A 24,171-nucleotide genomic window follows, 5' to 3' on the forward strand; every position below is an offset into this window, starting at 1 on the left:
TTTAAAACCTTAAAACCTTTGGTGTTATTTTTTTCCTAATGTGTAGCCTTTGTCAGAAGAGTATCTCTAGAGCCTGTTGACTGCTGTGGTTAATGTTCTTTCTTCTATTCCAAACTAAAAACGCAGCAAATTTGAGTATTTGCTTTAAAGCTAATTTATCACCTTACGTTGTGCTTTAGGTCTCTTCTTTAATATTTTTGCAATTGGAATCCTGCCTTGCAGTCATCAGCAGTGTGTACAGATATATCCCTTATTTTGAACTATCTTGCATCACATGCTCACTTACTGAACAAAGCATCTACCAGACATGAATTCCTTGATATAATTTTAAGTCTCTCTTGCCTGTCTTTTCTGGGTAGGAAATATAATGTTTCTTATTTTCTTCCTTTTTGAGGGGTAATTTTTGTTTTCTTTTCTAAAAACAAAAGCCAAAAGCCCAAACCCACCTTCACTATCTATTTTCTGGAGTTCATTTGGATGTGCAAATGCTGCTTATTTTGGCTTCTATGGCAACAGATGGACTGAAGGTGATACTGGAGTCTGGAGTTTGAGGGGGGGGAGGAGGGGCAGAATGTTCTTTGTTTCATCAGATTCTCTAGTTCCTCCTTTTGAGAAAATAAGTGGCCAGGAAAGATGAAATCCAGATGCTTTCAACTTGATGACAAATGACAGCTGTGGATTCTCCTTTAGCTGAGATGTCAAAAGGAGAGAAAAATGAGCAAGCAGGGGAATCCTCCTTCTTGCCTAATACCTGCTATCCCCAGCCCTTCCCCCTGCTCCCCCCCACCCCCAAATTCCTGAAGGTGCAGGAAAGAATGAGGAAAGAAGACAGGTGAGAAACAATTATTACCTGTGTAACTTAACTAAATTCCCTAGTCAGTCAAGTCTCCTTTAAATGTGTCAGTGCTAGACTTGTTTCTGCTGGGACTAGCCAAAACAATTTGCTCTTCTATCTATATGCTAATACATTATTCCTTACATGCTCATCTTGCTTTGCAAGATAACATTATTTTCTAGTTCCAGCCCAGCAGGGACCAATTTTGGTCTCTCCTTGAGAGCTACTTAGAATTCTTAAGGGAATATTTATTATAGTGTAGTTACAATGTATTGTAAGAGTTTTATCAATAGTTGTTTGTTTATGATTGTGCTAAGGGAAAATGATGTTGGTTTTTTCTGTCTATAAGCCAAGAGCAGAGAAGTTAAAAGTTAAGAAGTTAAAACACCAATTGCAGTACAGAAACATAGTTTGAAGGTACATCAGAATAAAAAAAGAAAAGAAAATGATAGTGCTTAACTGAAAAATCTCATCCAAACCTCCTCTTTTGGTAGAACCTCCTGCTTAGTGCAACTCTTAAGGGGTAAAGTCTTTATCCTGAGGACAATTCTGTAGAATACATTCTGTAGAATGTGCTACCTGAAATGGATGATTTTTCTGAACTGCAGCATTGCTAAAGGGAAAGAGGATCAGGTTGTGTCTGGGTGCTGCATTTAGCTTACCTGGAAGTATTCTTCTCTATTTTGTCGGAATTTACCTGCTGCCTGTTAGTTGCAGTAGAAGTTGGTGTCATTTTTGTGTACTTTCTATAAGAGCCATCATACTGTGTGTACATATGCACTGAACTGCCAGAGTAATTGGGCTTAGAATTGGCTTTCTCTTTTGGAACCGCATACCCAACACCATACAAGTGGAAGAGATCTGGTTGATTGTACAAGTATCATACTTAACACATCTGTTCTAATTTCTGCACTGTTTACTACAGAGTAGTAGATGTTTTGCTTTAATTAGCCTAGTGCTTTTTGTATCCTCTAACTTTCTATATGTAGAGATTCTTATTTGATTTTCAGACTATTCCTAATGATCCTCTCTTCATACTCTGCATTTGTCTGGGAAGTAAAGTTCTATAAGGTATAAGGCAACTCCCTTGGAACAACCCAAGAATACTGGTGTGTCAGTGTACATTTGCATATTAAATGTGATGTTATTAGATGTGATTTATCCTTTGGACCTCAACTCTTAACATCCTCTTGTAAAGCATGGTTAAGATCTGCTTAAAAACTTGTCTAAGCTGACAAGATGCATCGTTCTCTGAAGGAGTATCACTGCCCTTGGGACAGATGGAAAAACATGCTGGCATACTACTAATAGATGCTGCTTTTGTGATAGAGTTTAAAATGTGCAGAGAAAGATGAAGACTAAAATAATCTTTTTTTACTAGGTGTGTTTGTACTGAAAACTGATCCAGTATTCTAAAAAATATGTAAACAACAGTTAAGTAAATGTTCACGCTTGCAAATTTCCCCTGAAGCGAGGTGTTTATTCAAATGGTTTTCTTATGGCTATTTACAGAAATGAGCTTTTTAAAAAATGTTAGTTAAAAAGCGTAATTCTTCACAGTGGAGGCAAAATAGATTGTGTGTGAAGAGAGAAAATTGATAGCCCAAGGAAATGAGTGGATGACTTATTTTCAAAGAGTTGCATAAAGAACAGTCAATTCAATTTTTTTTTTTTTTTTTTTTTTAGTTTCTCTGTAATAGGAAAATAACAGTAATAATTCAATATTCAGCTGCTTGACAGGGAGAAATGGAAAAACAGATCAGTAACAACATTACAAAGTAATGAAGAATGAGAAGGATAGCTGTGCTCTACAAAACTATTGAAATGAAGCAAGTTTACTTCTTGATATGGTTTTCTCTATGAAATCTGTATCAATTAACATTAAAATGATTTTTTTAAAAATTGTTTATCAATTTATAGCCTCACACATTCCCTTCAAGGAACTCACAGTTTATGTGAAGATTTCTTCACATAAAGTTTTTCTAGGTTTTCTGCTTTTATCCTTAAATGCTGAAGGTATGCTTCCTTCCTTCCTCCCATGCAGAGTCCATTTTGGATTTGCCAGAACAATCTTCAGATGATCCTCTGAATCAGAGCTTATTTTGGGGGATCTGGGGTTGTCCATTCTTCCTAACAAACAGAGTGCTACTATGACTGCAGTCACTGAGCTCTGCATTCCTTCCTATGTATACCAGCATTGTGTAGATTTAATTCAGTTGAAATGGGAGCAAATGTTGACTTTGTGGTGTGTTGAACTAATATGTAGAGCAAATCAAATGAAGACCATTTTTTCTTCATGTATCCATGTAATTCTGCTTAATCTTAAGAATATCTTCTGACACAGTACTCAGAATTACTAAAATCCAGAAGTTGCAGCATGTAAAAGTAAAGGCCTGATATTATAGCACCCGAGATATTCATCCTTTGTCAGTGGATGAATATCCACTCAGAAATTTGAGTTGTATGAAATACGTTTGATTTTTTTTATTTAATGTTTTATTTTCTCTCTGCTAGTTTCTCTGATCTTTGGAAATCATATTACACTTCTTACAGATCATTTGCTTATGCTTTCTTCAAAAGGTGGTACAAAATCCTGCTAAGCAAGTAGGTCTGTAGTTTTGTCATATTGTTATAACTTGGTACCATCTGAGATGAGAGGAATATTCTGTAATTGTTTTATCTTTGGAATTCAGAGGATTTCAGCTATAGGACTTCTGACTCATTTTAAACAATACAAATATTAAGTTAGTATAATAGTACCCAGATTATCTCACCAGATCACTGTCTTAATTAGGAAGCAACCTCTGTTAACCACCAGTGATATGGAGAAAACAAATAGCATGATCTTTAATGTACTTTTTGTTCTTCAAGATCATCTTAAGATGTTGGCAGTGATGAGAGAAGGAGATCCTCCTGGTGACACTAATAGTATTTTAATGCACTTATTATGGTAATGACTGAAAAACCACAATTTTCTTACCCATATCTCTCTATTTTATAACAGCATGTAATGGATAGCTGAAATTTAAGCACTGTAGCGAGGGCTACAGATATGAATGCAATACTGTGTTTTAGAGCAGTGAGGGAGGAGGGACATTGTAGCCTTCTTAGCTGATTGTTTTTTTCTGCCTTAGCATCCCTCAATACTGGCCTGTCTTGGAAATTAGGTGCCTCCAGAAGTAGGGGTTGTCTTGATGTCTAGTTCTGTTTGATTCATATATAATGTGCATCTTTCTAATGAGAGCTCCTCTAAACTGTCCTCTTGGTACAAGGAAAGCGTTTTAGCACTTAATCTAGGGAAAGCTTTGGTGTAAGTTCTGGCAGAATTGGAATACAGCTGTTAAGTTTAGAACTGTGGTTTCAGGCACAGTGAATGAAGAGGTGGTCAGCGTATTACCTGAGCTAGTCCTGGGCCTGGGGCCTGATGCAAAAGCTAGATGGTTAGTCACCTGTCTTCTGGTACTGATCTATATTTAAAGACGTGGCAAGCACCTGCACTGTATTAGGTGCAGTAATGCTGGATAATTTCCTAACCATTAAAATATTGGATAGAGAATGCTTGCTTAATTACAAAAATGTGTCAGATTGAATAATCTTTATGTATAATTATGTGTAATAATTTATGTGTAATTCTGTCTGGCAGTAAGAATAAAACTGTAAAATATTCTTCCTTCATTCATTTATTTCAGAAGTAAAACTGTGCATGGGGACAGGGAATAAATAGCAGTTCATTAATATGAATAGAATGCTGAGAGGAGTGGCAAAATCAGTCATCTGCCTCTTGTAAGTTGGTACCTGTTTTCTGCTTCAGATGGTATCCTGGGATGGCCTGGGCCCAAGTCACATTCCTCAGAGCAACTGAAAAATGGTGCCCTCAGCTCCTTATCATCTGCTAGTGCCAACATCACATGGGCCATAGTTCCATCTGCAGCCCAAGATGGGCAGACACTACAGCCAGGTACTGAGGTAAGCAGACCATTTCTGTTGTATTTGAGACTAGACATTGATCAGATGCAAAGATGTGCAATAGTGGATGTTTCTATGAATTACTTACTGTACTTTTTATCGTTCTGTATGAAGTAATTGTTAAAATGGTTGATTTGGCAAGAATGTACTCCGAAAACTACAACAGAATGTTTATGAGTTGCTCTGTGCTTTTGCTTCTCCATGATACTGAGAGACAGTGCACTATGGAAAGCATATCATCTCCTAGTTTAAAACCCATTAGTGGTCTTCAGTATACATATCTATCTTTGATGATAGAATAAGCTGTTTGGTTTTTATTCTGCTTTGAGACAGGAGACATTAGGACCACAAGGTTTGCTTGCTACCCATTTTTCTATGTTGCTAATTGCTCTTGAATGTCTCTGGGCACAGCTTCTCTGAGTTCAAAATTGTGCATTGCTTTCTGGCCCGTTTTCTTGTTAAGTGATTATAGGCAAAGTTGTTCACATCATCTGCACCAGCCTGTTGATTTGTGCTTTTGTGGCATTTACTTGGTAAAGGGCAGTTCTGAAGCGTCGACTCTTTGAGGAGGCTCATAGCTGCGTATCAGGCATCTGGTGCACTGAAACTCTCTCACCATGTCAAACTTCTCCAGCTTCTGCTGTCTGCTTTGGATACCAGTGCTGCCCACCAGGAAAACACTTCACACTGAGACTTCACTGACTGTTGGGCACCTGGAGCACACAAGACCTGGAGAACTGGGAAGACGTTTTTGAGAGCTGAAGGAACCCTTTGTTACAAGTGAATGCTCTTTGGCAATTGGAATTGCTTAACTGAAAATATATTGCCTTTAACAAACTGTAATGGCTGGGGAGATCAATAAAGCTGTTTGTTTTTTCTAGGTCTTTTGTAGTATCTTGAGTTGAATATAGTTTAAAAAATCCTGGGCTAAACCAAAGTAGATTTTTTTAAATATTACTTGTTACTTTGGTTCTCTTTCAGTTGTTTGTTACTTTGGTTCTTTTCCAATTCTGTCCTTAAAAAGCAGCTTCAAGTTCTGCTATTTAACAATGTCCAATAATCTCAGTGTTTAAATGATTTATATTTGCTTTTTACTAGGTGGTTGTATAATTCCTTTTTTAGATGAACCAACCACAATTCTTACAGCATTTTCTTAAGAATATTCTTTTGAGAGCTTTCTGTACTCATTATAAATACATAATAAATAAATTTTTATTTTTAGAGAGCATCACTTTTCCAGTTGAATCAAGCCATTTATGATTTGTTTTGAATTACAACTATTTTTTTCAAAGACTCAGCTCTTCTCTTTCTCTTGCTAATGTGATATGCTGAGTTTTGCATATGGCTTGAGGTATGGGAGCTCATAATTTGTGGAGGAGGGAATATCCTTCCGGAAATGGATATTAGCAAGGGAACATAATACTAGTTTCAATACAGAATACTTAGTGCTTTGTGGGCCATCTTTCTGAAATCAGCAGCCTGCATTTGCATCCCTTGGGGGCACTAGCACTTAAAAAAGGGAAGAAAACAAACAAAAAAAAGAAGTGGAACAGGTTACAGAAAGCTCAGGATGTTGGCTTTGGCACAAGCAGTAGTTGGAAGTTAGTAGATTGAAGCAACAATAAGCATCTTGTGCATGTAATTTTTGTTAGGGTAGTACAATTTCTCAAGCAGAAATTCTGTTTTGCCCCAAAAAAGGACGTAAATCAGGACTCATTCCTGGAAGCTCTTTTCAAAGCTGTATTCCTTCCACAGAGTCTTTATGGTTCAAGTTGTCCAAGATTGATACTGTTGGCTCACAGATAGAAATTGTCTTCCAAAAGTGGCTGATAGATTTTCAGTTTCGATCAAGCTAACAGTGTGTTCTTGGAAGGTTGAAGCCCATTGAGGTTGGATTTTTTTTTTGTTGTTTTCGTGTTCAACTTCAGATCTGGCATGCTGTCATGGCCTATTACAAAGGTTACACATCTCTTGATTGCTGTGGTCAGATTCTTTACTGGAACAAATGCTCTCATAGAGAGCTGCAAGATTTCTGCCCAATTGTGTAAGCTGAGCAGAGTGTCAGGTAGAAGGCAAAGCTTTCTGTTGCTGTGACTATAGAAAGGAGGAAAAGAAAAATAGTTTGAGTAGCATAACTGTTAGCCCACAAAGGATGCTATCCAGCAGTTACCCAATAGATGATATCTGACTTTTAAAAAGTTTGTCTGTTTTTTCACCCAGGCTATCAGAGGTGTTCTGCTTAGTGCTCGCTTTCAGATGTACTCAGACATGTTGTGTGTCTGAGGCAAGAGTGAGTGACACCGAGTAGCCAGTTCACGTAGTTACTTAGTATGTGAGATTATATATACAAACAACTGCAAGTCATCACACTCCACTTATTTCCTAGTGCAGATGTTAATTCCTATATTGTTAGTAACTGTGGTGGCATCAGTAGAGAATGAGATAATCCATCTAGATGTCACTGTTGAAGAAACTTGTGATGTGGAACACCATGACTTCTTGTTGTCTACCTGGCAGTTGCTCTTAGGTGTGGGAGGAAAAAAAGAAGAGGAATCCACAAAGCGTCATTCAAATGATGTTCATGTATCTCAATGGCTTTCTTGAAAAATTAAACAAAAAACCCAAACCCTCACACCAAGAAAGAAAAGCAACAAATTGAGTGCTGGCTGATCCTCATCTCTGAACAAGTTGGTAGTGTGTAAGCTGGGCTAGTTTTCAAAAGTGCCTTAATTTTAAAGAAGTTCTGAGAAGAGAGTGCTGTTTCTTCTTTCAGTGCTACCAAGTTAATTCTGATTTCTTCTTTGGCCATGCCTGGATTTTTATGAAAGAATTCTTTATTTTTTTGATAGTATCTCCTCTGTCTCTTAGTCAGAAGCTATGCCCCAAAGGAATGGGAGAGAGCTTTTTGGCCGACATTCAGCATAATGTATTAGATGTACCAACTAAGCAAATTGTGAATTGACCTGTGGTCTGAAATAGAAAATGCCATTAAATTGCTGCCCTTGAGGAACAACTGACTTAGCTGCTTATGTTAGAGGATGCTATTTATAAGGAAAAGATCATTTTAGGTATGTGAATCAACGGTGCTTTTTAAGAAGAGAATAGAGACGTTTGTTTTGTTGGAAAGAGATTGTAAGGAATTGTCCCCAGTACAGAAGGCTACAAACTGGCAGCAGTTCCCTGGCCACAAGGCCGAGTTACTAAATGTGTTTAGTGATAGTTAATTCTCAGCATGTTGGGTAGGCTCTTTGTAGCTGTGCGTTAAGAAATGTCATTAACACATAGAAGACAATTTCTCTTTTTTAATGTTTACAAAGAAAGCACGGACAAGATTTATCTGATGCAATCTTAATACCGAATACCTTGAGGAGTATAGTAAGTTGTGGAGCTGGGTTTTGATGGCACTGATAACTAAAGGGGAAAAAAAAGCGTTTTTACTTTGCTGCCCAGTTAAGGTTTCAGGTTGCAATTTCTCTCCTGGTGAAACAATGTAGCAGCTAGAGAGTCTTATTTTTAAACAATCTGTTGCTGTTTACTTGCTTTTGTTATTTAAAATGTTTCTTGTTTCCAAGTGCAGAGGGATGTCATTTGAGATACTTCTTAAAGTAGCTCAGAAAGCAAAAGATCGTGTAGCAGAATTGATTTCCATGTGTACTTACTTGCTTATTTTGTCATCTCCTTTGCTGTTACTATTGTTATTACTGCTTTTTCTTCCTAGATCAGAATTTCCTTTCAAGTTTGTGTTATAAAACAGCATTAGGTTAAAGCCTGTCATATCAACTGGAAGAGGTTACCACTAATAGTGAAATGCCAGATAGCTTTTTCGTATTATTTTCATCAGGGCAAAGGGCTGATCTGAACAGAGCTATTCTACATCTGCTGTGAGATGACTTAAAATACATTTGTGCAACCCCTAATGAACCTACCTGGAGTTTTTGGTATAAGTTATAAGGTATTTTACAGAGTTTTCCCCTTAAAGCAGAACTGGACAAGTATGCCTTTGTACACCTTTGTACACCTTTCAGAGCTGTGATGTGAACTTGATCTCTGTAAAGTCTGCAACAAACAGTGACCTGCTCATAATTGTTTACAACTTGGAAATTCCTTTCTTGACGTTCTGAAATTGATTAATTTCAAAATATTAAGTTTTGTAATAAAGTTTGTGTCTAAGTAGAATAAAGCTGTGAATCACTTCCATCTGTGTGCTGCTCTTCCAGTTCAACTAATTGTAATTTTGGGTGTCAAAGTCCCCCTTTGAGCAATGAGAATGGGACTGCAGGCCAAACGTTTCCCCTGGTAGCCAAATACAAATGGTGGTTCTTAGGGGAGACCCGAGAGGGGAATGCTAATTTTCTTCACATCTCATAGTTTGATTAAGAACTATTATGTTGTAATATGCTGTATCTATCTCTGCAATTTATGTCCATTCTTGTGATTTTTATTTTTTTTTAATTCCTTAACTTGCCATGCCAGCTGATTCTTGCTGTCCTGAGGATTTGGCATCTGTGCAGTCTCTCTGCCTTCCTGTCTCTAACTTTCCCTTGCTTATGTGCATGAGAAACTGTACACGTGTTCCATACCAAAGTATGTTTTTAATAGGATTGAAGTTTCAGCACTATAGGATTGAGGCTTAGCTCTGATTATCTAGCTGTTAAACCAGGTTTTCACTATGATAGTGATAGCAAGTGTAGTCTAGTCCTGATCATTAAGGATATTTCTGTCCCCTGGGTGATTTGAACTTTGATGTTTTCAAATGCAAGAGGGAACTGCAGAATTGTTTTCTTCTTAGTTCTTGAAGATATGTTTTTGTCCAATCTGTTCAGGAGATTGTGTCTTTTAGGCTGAAGTTGCTTTCTGTCTTTAATATGGATCCTAATATGATAATGCTTCATCCTCTCTAGAGTCCTTTCTCTTTTAGAGCCATTAACGGATGATTTAGAGATGGTAAGAAATAATTTTAAGTGTTTCTGTCATTTTAGAAGCAAAACTAGATAAGGGAAATAATTTCTAATTTGGTATTACCTTTTCTGTGTACATCTGTCTTGAGGCAGTCTTGCCCAAGACTCTGAATTATTTCCTGGTATCAGTTTTTCCCAGTGTTTCCTATTTCCTTTCTGTACTTGACGTAAGTGTTTGTAATCAGTGCTGGGAGGTCAGCTTAGCAATGAACAGGCAGTGCTGTCTGCAAGTCCAGTAAAGGAGAGGAAACAGATCAGTGTGGGAAAGTAATATTAATGGTATTACACTGTCCCTTTTCACTGTTTAGCATCGATGTTACCGAATTGCTAAATGTGCCCTGCGTTTTGCTTTCTGTGTGATTAAGTGCTTTTGGGCTGAAGAGCACAGTAAATGAACTGTAATGACTTAGATAAATTTAACCTCTAGGCAAAAATGGTACCAGTTAATCTATTCTCTATCAGGCCATCTGAAAAATGAACTCTTGAGATAATCGATTGAAAACTTCTGAGGAAGGGATTAAATATACAACTATACTAAAAGTAGAATTATGTGACATAGGCCTGCTACAGCAGCCCTGACAGAAAATGACTAAGATAGTCTAACCGATGTTGGGTTTACTTTTTTTATAACCTTCAGAAGTAATTACTGTGTCAGCAAAGAATCTACTAAATCTGTTTATGTAAATAACAGATGCAAATTGATCTCCAGCCAAAGCCGTGGTGTTTTGTCAGCCGAAGGCCCCAAATGCGTATATTCCATCTAATATCTGTAAAATATACTCGGGAGTATATTCTGCCTAAAACAAGAAGAGAGGCTTTAATACAAAATTTATATTTAATTTGAATAAACATGAGGTTCTGATTATTTGGCATTTCATAATTAACAGTGAATTTCAATGCAAATTCATCATTATAAAATCAGATTCACTTGCAGCAAGACTTAAAAACTAAGTTAAAATAGACAGATTGCTTATTCTATTAATTATAAAACCTGTGCCCCCTTGTAAATCTGTTTCCAAAGCCAGTATCAATTTTATTTCAGGATTGTGCACTAACTGATTTGTTGTCTGAGTAGCTTTGTGCTATCGTTTTTGCTTTTCTAGTGTGCAGATTTGGCCACACTGTCCATTAGTAAGCGTACCCATCTCTTTAAGGCTATCAGTAGCTTGCCTAGACTTCAGTGGGGTGGACTGAACTTTTTCACAGTATATATTTGTCTCCGGTTGGTTATGCTTCATCTTTTTAAGCAAAGTGTCATTCAAACTGACCTCAGCTGTTCTATCTGGTCTTGCTAGAAAGAGGGTCTTCCACCTGTGGTGATGAATTTTAGTGGTTCTTTATTTGAGAAGCTTTGCTTGTGGTAGCAGGTGAGATAAAAGTGCTTAAGACTAAAACTTTACCTCAGCTGAGGAGTTGGCAGGAGAAGGTGAAGGAGTCAGGACTATTTACCTTATTGCAGTGCAAACTGGCAGAGGCCAGATTTCTTTATGGTCAAGAATGAACCAAGTGATTCATGAGAGTGAGAACAAATCTTTGAAGCTTTTCAAGTGGTCTCGAGAACGTAGCCATGTAAAAGGTGGTAGTTTTTTAGGCTCAGATTATTTCGTATATGGATTGACATTCTCTTATGAGGATGTTTTGAAAGACTCAAGCCTGCCTTCTTTTTTTTCCCCTCTTCTTTTGTGCCTATGTGTGGCAGCAGTGAGAACGTATGTGGTGGGTGGGACAAAGAATTTGAGGGAGAGAGGAGGAATCATAATAGTTTAATGAGTTTGCTGCCTTGGAAGTATTGTTAGAGTTGCCTGTGTCAGCATCCTTTCTGTTTCTTTCCTCTGATAAATATCCTGGCACGTTATTCTGCATAGAGGTAGTAGCACAGCAAGAAATGGATACATGTATGGAGTAATCTTGCCAGACCAGATGATTGTAAATGTTAAGTTTATAGTTGTGAAAGCATACCAGAAAAAAAAATAAATCTTCCTTTGTCTTTTGTTTGTTAAAAGATGTTGTATGAATCCCTTAAGCTGTAAAGAGAGTGATTTCCAACTATCAAATATCAGACCTATGTTCTTTTCATTAGTGACTGCTTGCTCTGGAGACCGATAGAGTAACATTTCTTCCTTAGTATTTCTCTGGTCAAAGTAGAACACTGAAGTTGGGATTCTATCAATATGAGCACAAGTTCATTTGAGTGTGATGGCTTTCCTTATCAGTGTGCTGTATGGGATGGTGGATGACTAATATTGCCTGCTGAGTCCCTTACCAAAAAGTCTTCCCCTACTTTGTGGGTGTAAGAGACAAGTTGCTCCAAGTTCATCAAGGTTCTACGCAAGGATCTCAGTCTAGTGAGGATACAGGAGGAAATCAAGAGGGTAAAACTTTCTGCTGTGCTTTCATCCATGTTTGTTTCCCTTGCCAGCCTGCTGCTCCATGCAGTTTTTTGTCTTTAGCTCAGGAAGAGTCACAGGCACACGATTTTCAGACCTTTCGCAGTCTCTGAAGTTTTGCCTGGCTGCTGCTGGGAGTCTTTATATAGGCTTCCAAACATTGGAATTTACGAGCTTGTAAATCATAAAGAACTTATTTTGAGTTGCCAGATGCTGTATTTAAAGCCATCTTGGTTCTAAAAAATTAATTCTCAAAACAAAACTGATTACAAGAAGTTTTTCTTCACTAGTGTCTGTATGGCATTAGATGATGTGATACTGTATTGTTTTTCATGTATTTTTAGGTTAGTATAAAATTCACTATTGTTATTTATTGTAGCCTTCAAGATTTTTTTTTTTTTTTGCCTCAATTTAGGACAAGTCTGTAGGGCTTTTCTCTTTGAGCATTTTCTTTTTAGTATGTTCTTCTAGTTGCTGTTCCTTTTTACCCTTTCTGATAACAGTGATGAAAAATATTTATTCCCTGTTCATACTGAATTTATGCAATATTGCCAAGTCCTCTGGTGTTTTAGGATTCACATTAAACAGTGTCATAATTCAGTTGCGCTCGCTTCATGATAGATATTCACAAGATGTGTGGACTGGTGCTGATACTTAATCTTTTTCTTTCAAGTCTATGTTTAGGAATGAGCTGCTTTTCAGCTGATTTTATGTACTGAGTACTTGGGGTTTAATGAAAATTAAGATAAAAGAAGAATTTTCTTACAAAGAAAATATGTTCATGTCGGGTTGTCAGACCTGATTTGATGCTGGACAGGGTTACAGTGCTATGAGTAATCCAAGTAAGGATCTCTGCATTTAAAAGGGTATTGGCTCACTGACTACTACTTTAATCTTAAAAGATTATTTCCATAGTTTGTTTCCAGTACTTTTATCTGAAAGCTTACGAAGATGCCCCGTGTTTCATGTTACATTCATTTTGTTCTTACCACACATCAGAGCTTTCCGTTCTTAAATTTTCTATGCTTTCTGGCCCTCTTCACTACTATGTTGTTATATTTGCTGAGTTTAAACAATTATGCCATGTAGGAAAGGGAAGCTTTCTGAGCTTATTTATGTGTAAAAAGACCTCTGTCACTGGAGATACTTGGGGGTGGGGGTGGGAAGCAAAACACGTTAGCGGAACTCTCAAAATAGTGAATATCCAGATAATGTTCTTGCCCCAAGATGCTTGTCAGATTGGTTTTGTTGGGAAGAAAGACTGCAGATTTATTTGTAACTCCAGGAGCTAGTTTTGTAATTATTTTCTTTGCTTGCACCATCTGTACGTCAGCTTGTCTGCATTTACTAAGTGGTTAAGATGAAGATCATCTCTGCAAAATGGACTTTACATACTTCCTTCATAGTGAAGCATCTCATAAAATGAGCAAGGTATTATTTTGTTCCATAAATGACTGCAATTACATGTTGTATCTAAGATCTTGTGTAATGGAAAGGTCGTTCACCTCACCTATCTCTGATCCTTGCACTTGTCCCTTGCTGGATAAATTTTATGGATATCCAAGTGTGTAGTATATTCTGACAAAGCAAAATACAGTAACCCACAAAATGCATATCAATTATCCATACAAGAAATTTAGATGTTTTATCATTGGTAATTCAGCTTTGAATAATTTTTTTTTCCCTCTGGAGATCTGAATTAGCAATCTGAAATAACAGCTTTGCTAAGAAATTAATTTCAAAGCACATTGTAGGCTTCCTTTCCTGATATATGCTTTTTCCTACCAAATATTCTTTATTTAATTGTCAGTGATGAGCACAGTATCCCAGCAGCAATTACTTACCTATCTAGATATAGAAAAATATCTTGGTACCTATAATAAAAGGTAAGTAGAAAACCAACTTATTTTCTGCTTTTTCCTTCATGCGGTTTGGAAGAAAGAGAAACAGTCTTGCTGATTGGATCTGTATGTAGATGACTATCAAAGCAAAAAGAAGGACTTTTTTGCTTGCTATACTGCTAAGCTACGGTGTGCACACTTTTTAGTTTTAAAATCTTTCTCATTTGATTGGTATTCTCTGGTATTTACATCTGTATTTAAGAAGTTATATTTTTTCAGTATTAGCCCTAAGCTATTGCAGTTGAATTCTAGAAAAAACTGTGTGTTTTATTCTCTCATTGAGGTGGCAGACATTTTGTATATTAATACCGTGAAAAATTTTTCCTAGCAATTAAATCAAAAGCTGGTAACAAAGGTAGTAGAGGAAACAGCTTTATGAAATATTCTGAATAAATGAAAAAAATCAGCTCAGCCACCTACTTTTATTGCTTTTAAGGGACCTTTTTGTGGGCAAAATTGAGGTGTGTGGGCTATAATGAGTTTTGCTTTCTAACTTCCCCATTTAAGCTCTGCTTTGTATGTAGGCTTGTTAAGCCATATTTTTAATAAGTAAATAAATAAATAAAACACTTGACAAATGGGGACCCTTAAATCTCTTTGGAAGTCACTGGAACTTCAGTATCCAGGTGCCAGAGTTGCCATCAGAGTATAAGGTGTTGGCGCATTTGAAGTTGCATCCTTCATCTACTCTTTGCAATAATCAAAGTCCAAGGCATTACCAGGAGCAAAACTTAAGGCTTCAGTAGGATGAAGGAGGCCAGGGCTCAAGCAGTGAGTAAACTCAATTCACCCTAGCACTGCTTTTCCAACGTCTTATTTCTCTTCCTTCACAGTGTGCTTACATTGTTTAATAGTGTGATGATAAGTGCTGAGAAAAGTAGTTTCTCCTTTGTTTTATTTGGAGTGCTCTAGAGGAGGAGAAAAGCTTGTTTTAAGAGAGATTAGAATCTTCCTGGATATATTAAAACAAAAACAAAAAAAAAAAAAGAAAAAACATGCTGGTTAAAAAGTGTTAATGTGTAAATGCAACATGTTGTAAGTTAGAGAAGTGCATAGATGATGGTGATTTCTGTCTTTATCATGGGTTTTAAAGCAACTGCATCTGAGCGTTTTCTTTCAAGATCCAGGTTAATGTCTGAACTGAAATCTTATTTAATTTCTGTTCACTTCAACATTTTGTATGAGAATTATTCCTTTCATTGCATGCTAATGAATTAGTCTGCACATGAAAGAGTTTAATAAATACAGTAAAAGCTTTATCTGAGATTCAGATCATTTCCAATAATGTATGGGGTGATGTAAGCTCACATGTTTTCCTGGCAGGTGCATGCCACAACTGATAGTAAATGTAATTAAATATTTCAAAAGAGTACCTGCTGGAAAAAGACAAGTGACCCAACTACAGGTTTGTGCAGTTTTATCAATTCTAATATAGTGACAAGTCCTGAAAGAAGCCAGTGCCTAATTATACAACAACACCCACTTTTGTATCTACTGTATCTACTGTACAGAGAGAATTCTAATTTGGGAATTCAGTGTGATGAAAATTGTATGGAGTCAATTTGTCACGTTAGTGTAAATATGCTAAAACTCTCTGGCCTTACATGGAGTTACGAGTTATATTTAATCTTACACCCACAGAAAACCTGTTTGCGAGCTCTCAAGTTACACAAGTAAAAATGTAAATGATATTTGCAAGCCTCTATCATTATGGAGGGAATCTGAAAATTAAAATAAAGCCTTTGACTTTTATGTGCAGTTCTAGGACTAATTGTAACCAGATGACTCTATGGAAAACATGTCAATCTTTGACTAGTCTGAGAATGCTAATTTTGTTTAATGTGGGTTCTGAACAAGTCTTGCAACTAATTTACTCCACCTTTCTCTTAATAGCATAGTGTGTCAGACTATGTTACTCTGTAGTATCATTTGCCATTTTTTTTTAAATACAAAAAGATTTAATGCCTACTTCAGTTGGAATATTATGAAATTCTTGTCCAAATGCTTTAAGCTTTCCAGATTCATCGTGTCGCACCTGACTAGAGGTCTTCTTGTACTACATAAAATTTTTCCATATCTTGATAAAAATTCTTAAAATTCTTTGGTTCAGTTACATGCAGAATTGCCTTATGAGTCCTGTACAAGTTGTCACTGTGTGCATGTCAGGATATGTAGGTCTCTGCTTATTACTGTGCTTGAGCACTTATTGCTGTGATGGAAGAAAGGCTGAGTTATGCCATGCCTTTTTTGCCTCATTCTTTGCTCTAAAATTGACCTTCAGGATTGTCAGGCCTCCAAGAAGGTGCTGAGTAAGAAGGATATACCTTTGCACATAGAGGACCAGATTAGGGAGCATTTAAACTGGATGTGCATAAGTCTGTGGGCCTCCACAAGGTACGTCTCTGAGCATGAAGGTACTTGGCCATTGTAATTATATGGCCACTCTCTGTTATCTTTGAAAAGTCATGGTGATTGGAAGAGGTTCATGAAAACTGAAGGAAAGCAAATGCCCTTTGTATCTTTGAATAGGGCAAGAAAGAACATCTGGAGAACTGCAGGTTGATCAGCCTCGCCTCAGTGCCTGGAAAGGTTATTGAATATCTAACCCTGGAAACCTTTTTGAAACACACAGAGGACAGAAGGGTGACCAGTAGTCAGTATATGTTTATGAGCTTACCTGCTTAACTGGCATGAAAGTCCTCTACAAGGTGACTGTCTTGGTGCATATGGAGAAAGCAGTGTATGTTGTTTTGTTTCAGGTTTTTGACCTTGTCTTCCATAACATCTTCATAGACAGATGGGTAATGGATTAAGTAGTGAAGTGGATCAGAAGTGACTGAATGGCCTGTCCTAGAGGATTGTGGTCAGTGGCACAAAGTACAGTTGGAGACTAGTACACTAGCTATGTACCTAAGGGTCAATGTTGGGGCTAGTGCTGTCCCACATCTTCATTAATGACCTGGACGATGAGGGCAGAGTGTACCTTCAGCAAGCTTAGAGATGATACAAAGCTGGAAGGGGTTGGCTGATAAATTAGAGGGCTGTGCTGCTGTTGAAACAGACTGTCACAGGCAGCATAGCAAGAAATGTCTTCATGTTCAACACAGGGAGGTGCAAAGTAATGCATCTGGAGCTATCTGCAGATAAGCCCCTGCACTAAATCAGTCCCAGGAGTCCTGGTAGACAGCTGTTGATGCACCAACAACGTACCCTTATGACAGAAACAGCAAACAGCCTCCTGGGCTGCATTAGGAAGAGTGCTGCCAGCAGATTGAGGGAAGTGCTCCTTTTCCTCTGCACAGCACTGTTAAGGATGGTCAAACACAGTAGCACAGAGATATTGTGGAGTCTCACTTCTTGGAGATCTTAAGATCTGATTAGGACACAGTTACGAGCAATTGGCTCTAGTCAACCCTGTTTGAGCAGATGGGTTTGGACCAGATGATCTGGAGAGATCTTTTCTAACCTGATAATTGGTGCAGTGGTTCTGTATATTCCTTTTTCTACGCTCCATTCCTTCAAATAAATCAGATCTATGCCATGCTTGACAATACTGTTACATGGTGTGACTTATGAGTATGTTGGAAACTCAGCCCTGAACCTTATAGCATAACTAATTATCTGAAATTAACTTCCAGTAAACAGTTACAGTTTGAAAATTGGAATATGTGGAGTAGTCTTTGGGAGAACAGGAGTTTTGCCCTTTGACAGAAATGTAATTTCTAATTCTTTGATTCTGTCCCAAGTTTGTAGAAATGTCTTTTTTCCAGAAGAATGTTTTTAATTGCAATATTTCTTTCAGAAGCAATTTCTTTCTTCTTTCCCAAGATGTTTGGCTTGAACATGAGTTTCTTATCCCAAGAGATGACCTTCCTAAATTCCAGTTCTAATGAAATAGCTTATTTAAAATAGATCTCTTCCGTAATGTGTTTTCTGCTTTTAAAGTCTAAGGAGTAAGCTTCAAAGGGTTTTCTAGAAATTGTGTTTTCTGAAAAATCTTGGTGGTTCAGATCATTGTTGGAAATGTATAGTGCTGGAAACATACACTGATGGTAAATAGAATTGCCTTCTTGGTGTTTGTTTGTAAGTGGTTCTGTCTGATTCTCAGGTTCAGCATCCATCTTGCTCAGCTGTTTGTTCCCAGGCTGAGTTGCACAGCTCCAAAGGTTTTATTCTGTGCGCCAACCACTCAGGAATGAAGCAAATCACTGCTTTCCTAGCTCAGCTATGCAATTATATTTAATGGGGAAAAGTCATTTATGTGTCTGTCTAATAATTCAGAAAAGCTGCCATTAAGGGATGATCGGTCAGTGTAATCCCTTAGATTTTACTGCATGCTTACGTATAGGTTTATACAAAACTGTTTACTATTTTCTGTTTGAAGAAATAAAAACTTGGTGGCACTTTAATGCCATTTTGAAGATAAATTATCTTTTGCGTTTTATGGCATTTATAGTGTTGCATTTTGTGGCTGTCTGTGCACACTCAATGTATTGTACTTTCATGGTGGATTTTTTGTTTATTGGTTTGTTTTTAAGAAAGTTTGCATTTCTTAAAAGAGAAGTCTGTTTTCTAGTATTAATTATGTGGAACAGCAAATGGGAAGAGAAGAAAATACATACAGGATATTGCTACTGAGCATGACTATTCAGGTCTGATGACATAAGGAGCAGACTGCTACTTGTGTTCTGATTTTCTTGGAAAGTGAGGAAAGTTATGGAGAAGTGATGTCATTCCACATGCATGAAGATCACTGTTGAGCTGAAAACTCTAGTAGTGGAAGAAGGAGTAGAGGATTTTCAGTGTCCTTACATGTGCTACTAAAATAGTTCAGATAATGAAAAATGCAGTCCTTACTGCAGAATGGTCATTAAAGAGGCTTGATCCCAGTATTACATTGTACTTATTATCCTCCCTGAGGAGCTGGAAGTCTTTCATTTGAAACAATGCAAAATCTATTTCCCTGAATACTGCTGTTGATTCTAGAGCTGCTCCCACCCACTGTGTTCATTTTGTCCAGGAGCAATGGGAAGCAGGTGGCATTTTGCTAGCATCACTTTGAAAGGCATGGAAAACTTAATACCTGTTTTAGCAGGCAAGGAAGAAATGTTTCTGTCCTTGGCTGAGTCTGCAGTCTTCAGGAGCAAAAGAAAATTATATGTTATTCCTCTTTTAACTGGTTGATGTGTAGCTTTTTTATTTTCTGATGCTGGCTGTTACTTGCAAGTGCTTTCTCTCTCCCTCCCTCATCCACCCCCCAGCCCAAACCTGGAGGGCAGCCCAGTGGGATGTCCTATGGGAAACAGCAATAGTGTTTTCCCCACGGAGCCGCTTGCAGATAAGCTCACTGATCCCAGTGTCACATGACTCGCAACACACGGAGCAGATTGACGTCCAGCACACACACTCCAACTCTTTGGATAGCCAAAAAAAAAAAAAAAAAATGAAGAGGGGGTGGGAGTGAGGAGGGAGGTTCCCTTGCTTTTCCCCAGCACTATTAATTCCGGCTGGAGCTTGTTTGCCGCGAGCTTGTTTCATGGCAGTAACGAAGAAGCAGTGCTTACCCAGTAGCTCAGTGCTCTCAATGAGGTCAAGCTGGATCAAAGGCAAAGCTCCTGTGGAAACGCCTGCTGTAAGTTCTGCTTTTTCCACAGCCTCTCCAAATGAAACGTCGCCTCGACAACAGAGCCGGGCTTTCGTGTTTTATGTCTCCCCTGACTGATAGTTTTGTGTGAGGTTGTCGGGTTTATGTTGATTGAACTTGTCAATAAGGCATCAGCTGCTGTGTGCTTTGGGAGGAAAGGGATTATTGTTCTGTCTTTTTATTTTCTGAGGGAGTGGGAAGAGGAAAGTGTGGTTTTGTTCTTTTGAAAAGCTTTAAGCTGTTGGGGTTACAGCTCACCAGATCTTGTTTTATGTAAGCTACGTGTTCTACTGCCTTAAATAAAGTAATTGCAGGGTGTCTTTTAATTGTCCTTGGATCTCACCAAATACATATTCTTTTGCAACTAGTTACCTAACATGTATTTAATTAAAAAGAAAAAGAAAGTGGAAAGGGCTTAATTAAAATTTGAAAAGGTGCAGCAACTAAATTTAAGCAACATCCTTCTGACACCAGCTGCTCACCTGCGGGGTCGCTAACGTGATATTCAGAAGTACTTCCTTTGAAACCCAATTCTGTGCATCAACTTTTTTAATGAAACTTTCACTTGCAGAGACTTTCAGTGAGCTGAAAATGTTCTCCTTCTACGCAGCAAGCTCACTGTTTCTGTGGGAATGTGCTGCTGAGCATGAAGGAATGCTAACTTCTGCGGGTGCTGTTGGCACATTTGCAGCATGGGCTTCATGGGGAATAATGCAATTCTGGGCTGTAAATTTTTAGACTACATAACCCATCTTTCATTTAAAAAAAATAAGAAAATAAAAATTTGGAAGGCTTGCAAAGTGTATTGAACAAAACTACTAGCACCTGTTTGAGTTAGTGTCGTTAATATATTGTAAAACCCCAAGGGAAATAGTATCACAAATCATGGTCTCTATATGCTGTCAAGTTCCTTTTGAAGGGAGGTGGCTTGATGTCTTTTGAGCTTCAGCTGGCATGTCTGCAAAATGGGCAGCATTGCCCCTGTTACACTGGGAAGCAGCGTAATGTTGCAGATGTCAAGGATTCATGGCATTGCCCTACCTTCAGTCATCTCTCTCTCTCTCTCTCTTTTTCTTTCCCTAAGATGTATATAGTTTCTTTATCTTCTTCAGTTAGTAGTATGGACTGTAGTGGCCAATGGGTGCTGGTTGATGTTCTATTTGAGGCTTGCTTAGGTATCTAACTTTAGAACTGGGGTAAAAGAATGGGGAAAAGAAAATGTTAAATCTGATCTTACAACATCTGGGTGATACATGAATATGTGCTGAAGATACATGTGCAACAAACTTGTGAAGGCTTATTTGCATTTGTGTACTTCTGATTATTAAATAGCTTAACATGCTGTTACTTAACATGCTGTGATTTTCTATTTTTTGTTTTGCCTGACATCTGACTGCAATATAGACAAGAATGTAATGTGTAAATTAGCGTCTGATGCTTAATACTGGGGCTCAAATGAAAGGATCAAGATACTCTGTGAACCCATCACTGGCTTTTTATTCGTATGTTTCTTTTTCAACAGCTTGTCTTTTGTTCCCTTGGAACAACTTCATTTTAAATGTATGTAGTAGAGAAAATAATTTTTGTCATTTTGGATGGTGATTTTTCTTTTCATTTCAGCGGTCAACATCTGAGTTGATCTTAGTCGAAGATGAAGCGACGGATACAGAAGATAATGAAGAGGAAGATTTAGGAGTCATGGAGGATCAACGTAGTGTAATTCTCCATCTCATCTCTCAACTCAAACTTGGCATGGACCTTACCAGGGTATGGGCACAGTATCTTTTTCCTAATGTGTTTTTGTGTGTGTGTGCGTGTGTGCTTAACCCAATAGACAAAGATGTTTACCTCTTCATAAAAGGGTGGTTCTGGACAGCTGTGGGCTCCTATTGTCTGCTAGGCAGGTTTTCACATGAAAGACATTGTTAGGGGGAAAAAAATGGATTTAGAAATTTTTTTTTAAGAAATTTTTCTTAATTTTTTTACAAATCCTACAAAGCAACTGTATATATCCCATATGTATATTAAGTCAGAGTGCATCAAGCATGCGAGGAGCCATAGTGTCAGTTTTAAGGAGATCTGTGCTTGAGTTACTGCTTTGTGGATTGAATCCCTTTTAATTACTTGGCAGCTTCAATTAATTAAAAAAAGAAAAAAGTAATGGTAAACAGGACAGTCTTCAGTGTATCATAATGCATGTCTGTGCTCAGCAGCTCAGCAGATTGACATTCTGTACATCCTCCTGGCTTTGGAGCCAGTATTGTCATGAGCTTATCCATACAGATGTGAACAGAGAAGTTATGGTTACTGAGAGATTTCCCGTAAGTAGCTATGAAGTAGCTGTGCAGGAGATTATTTTCACGGGCATTTGTGTATTTTGAAGAGTTGCATCTGCTTTCCTTTTAATCTTATGTATTAATCAAAATCTATTTTTACTATTTTGTACAAACTAAGACTTTCTCAATGTAGTCTTCTCTGCTTCTTCTAAAACAATTGACACTATTTATAAAGACTTATATTTTTAAGACTGAGCAATCCCATGATCTGTTCCTAAGTATAGCTATTGAATAACTACTGGGAAGTTAATGTTTTGTTCTAAAGAGGACAGATTTTCATCATTTAATTTGTTCATAATTTATACTTGTCACTTCTTAGTATGTCTGGTGTTACGTACAGTTCATTTTTATTTTGTTTCTCTGTCATTCAGTCATTAATAGCCCTTCCTCTTTTCTGTTTTGGTTGGCTGTGGCTGCTGGAATCTGTGATGTTAAAACTAGACTAAGATTCCTTATCTATTAGTTTTGTGTTCATTATAACATTCTGTCTTACCTGAATAAGTCTTTTCTTTCTGATTCCTGGTGTCATCTTTTTGTCTTCAGAGGCAAAAATCCCAGATGCACCATTGATGTGAATAAATTTCAATAAATAAGAGAAGTGTAGAGATATATATGAAAAGTATGTAGGTAAATGAATACGATAACCTATTTCTTATGCAACGTTCTTGGAGCATGGTTTTTGAGGGTAGCAATGAGTATCATCAGATCTGTGCTATGGCAGAATGTTTGTGTGCATGAATGTGTGTATAATGCCTACAACCTGAAAAGAAGAACAGGCATATGGCAGTTAGATCTCTCTCGTGTGTGTGTGATGCATGGCTACACATATGATGAGTATTGATGAGACGTGCCACATGTGCACATCACTTTTCTGACCATTTTAAGGATTAAAATAAAAAAATGCAGGACAGCTGGCTGCTTTTTTTTCTTGTTTTTTATTAACTTTGCTAACTGACATGAGGCCCTCAGGGCCACAGACGTGCTACAGTAAAGCTCAGTTCGTTGGCTGTGCTGCTTACTGTTCATTATTCCTGTGGAAGTCAGATTTCAGATAGCCTTGGTGCTAGTCAGCTTCTGCTGGAAGTGCTTCTGACACAGTAGTTGCTAACATCAGAGGATATTTTTGTATGTTTGCATTTTCCTCTGCTGTCTTCCCTAGGGTTGTTTCTTTATATTTTTTTTTATGAGCTAGGGACTGTAGGATGAGGTGCACATGAACAAACAGCTCTTCTGAGCCCTTGCTGACTTTTGGTTCTGGATGCATAATCATTATCTTCTTGCATCACGTCAGAGGAAACAACATTACATTAATGCTGGCCTTGCCTGCAGTGCCACGAGTCTCCTACAGTGATAATAGCCACATTTAGCGTCGTAGAGGTGTTTCACTTTTGAAACGTGTCATGTTGCCATGCCTTTTAATGAAGAATTAAACGGTAAAACATTGCTGTGAAATAAAAACCCCACAATGAAGAATCAAATCTGCATGGGGATTTCCTAGAACAGACAAAGCCCTGTGGTGGCTAAATGGACTTCAGCAGCCGCTGAGAGATGGGTGAGCAGTTTGTGGTGGCAGAGCACAACACAGCACCGATGCCTTGGACTGTTTTCAGACTTTATATTTCGCTTAAAATTGGCATTTATGGGGATGAGAAGAAGAAAAGATAGAAAAACAAAAGGAAAATCCTGTCACACTTATAAATTGTTTATTATTTGGGCTTTTCAAAAACAAAAAACAGTACCAGAAATCTCTTCTAGCCTAATAAATGTGTTGGCAAATGGCATCTGATGGGTTGAAATTAGTGCTAACAATTTGTAGAGATGGGTGATTGCTCACCCCATTCCCTTACCTTCCATATGCATTGTAACTGTACTGAAAAACAAGGGGCTGCCGTTCAGAGTAGAAGCGTTACTGGTAGTTCTGCAGTCTGTCAGCCTGTTGTAAATTAGTTCTGCAGTTTGTTCACAACGTCTTATGGTTTAAAATTGCAAGATGAATTCATATTGTAATTAAAAACATAAGTGGGTGGAAAAGACCCTTATTTTACTCCCACAACAATGCAGATGACCATAGAAGGCTTTTGTCTCTCTAAGGTAGTGAAAATCCCAGCTTGGGGTGTGCTGGTCAGGTTTCTGAAAGAGTGGGT

General features: G+C 37.7%; 1 protein-coding gene across 1 annotated transcript in view; it reads left to right on the forward strand.

Moving 5' to 3' along the window:
* The window catches only part of OSBPL10 (oxysterol binding protein like 10), a 100,202-nt gene that overhangs the window by 58,673 nt on the left and 17,358 nt on the right, over positions 1–24,171 (forward strand). The window contains exons 6-7 of the mRNA XM_042816760.1: positions 4,647–4,801; positions 21,312–21,458. Coding sequence (XP_042672694.1) covers positions 4,647–4,801; positions 21,312–21,458 — 302 coding nt within the window. The remainder of the gene's footprint in view (positions 1–4,646; positions 4,802–21,311; positions 21,459–24,171) is intronic.

This window comes from Centrocercus urophasianus, unplaced genomic scaffold (genome assembly GCF_019232065.1).
Source record: "Centrocercus urophasianus isolate 14NV4802_14NV808 unplaced genomic scaffold, USGS_Curo_1.0 seq_16, whole genome shotgun sequence".
Taxonomy (NCBI): Eukaryota; Metazoa; Chordata; class Aves; order Galliformes; family Phasianidae; genus Centrocercus; species Centrocercus urophasianus.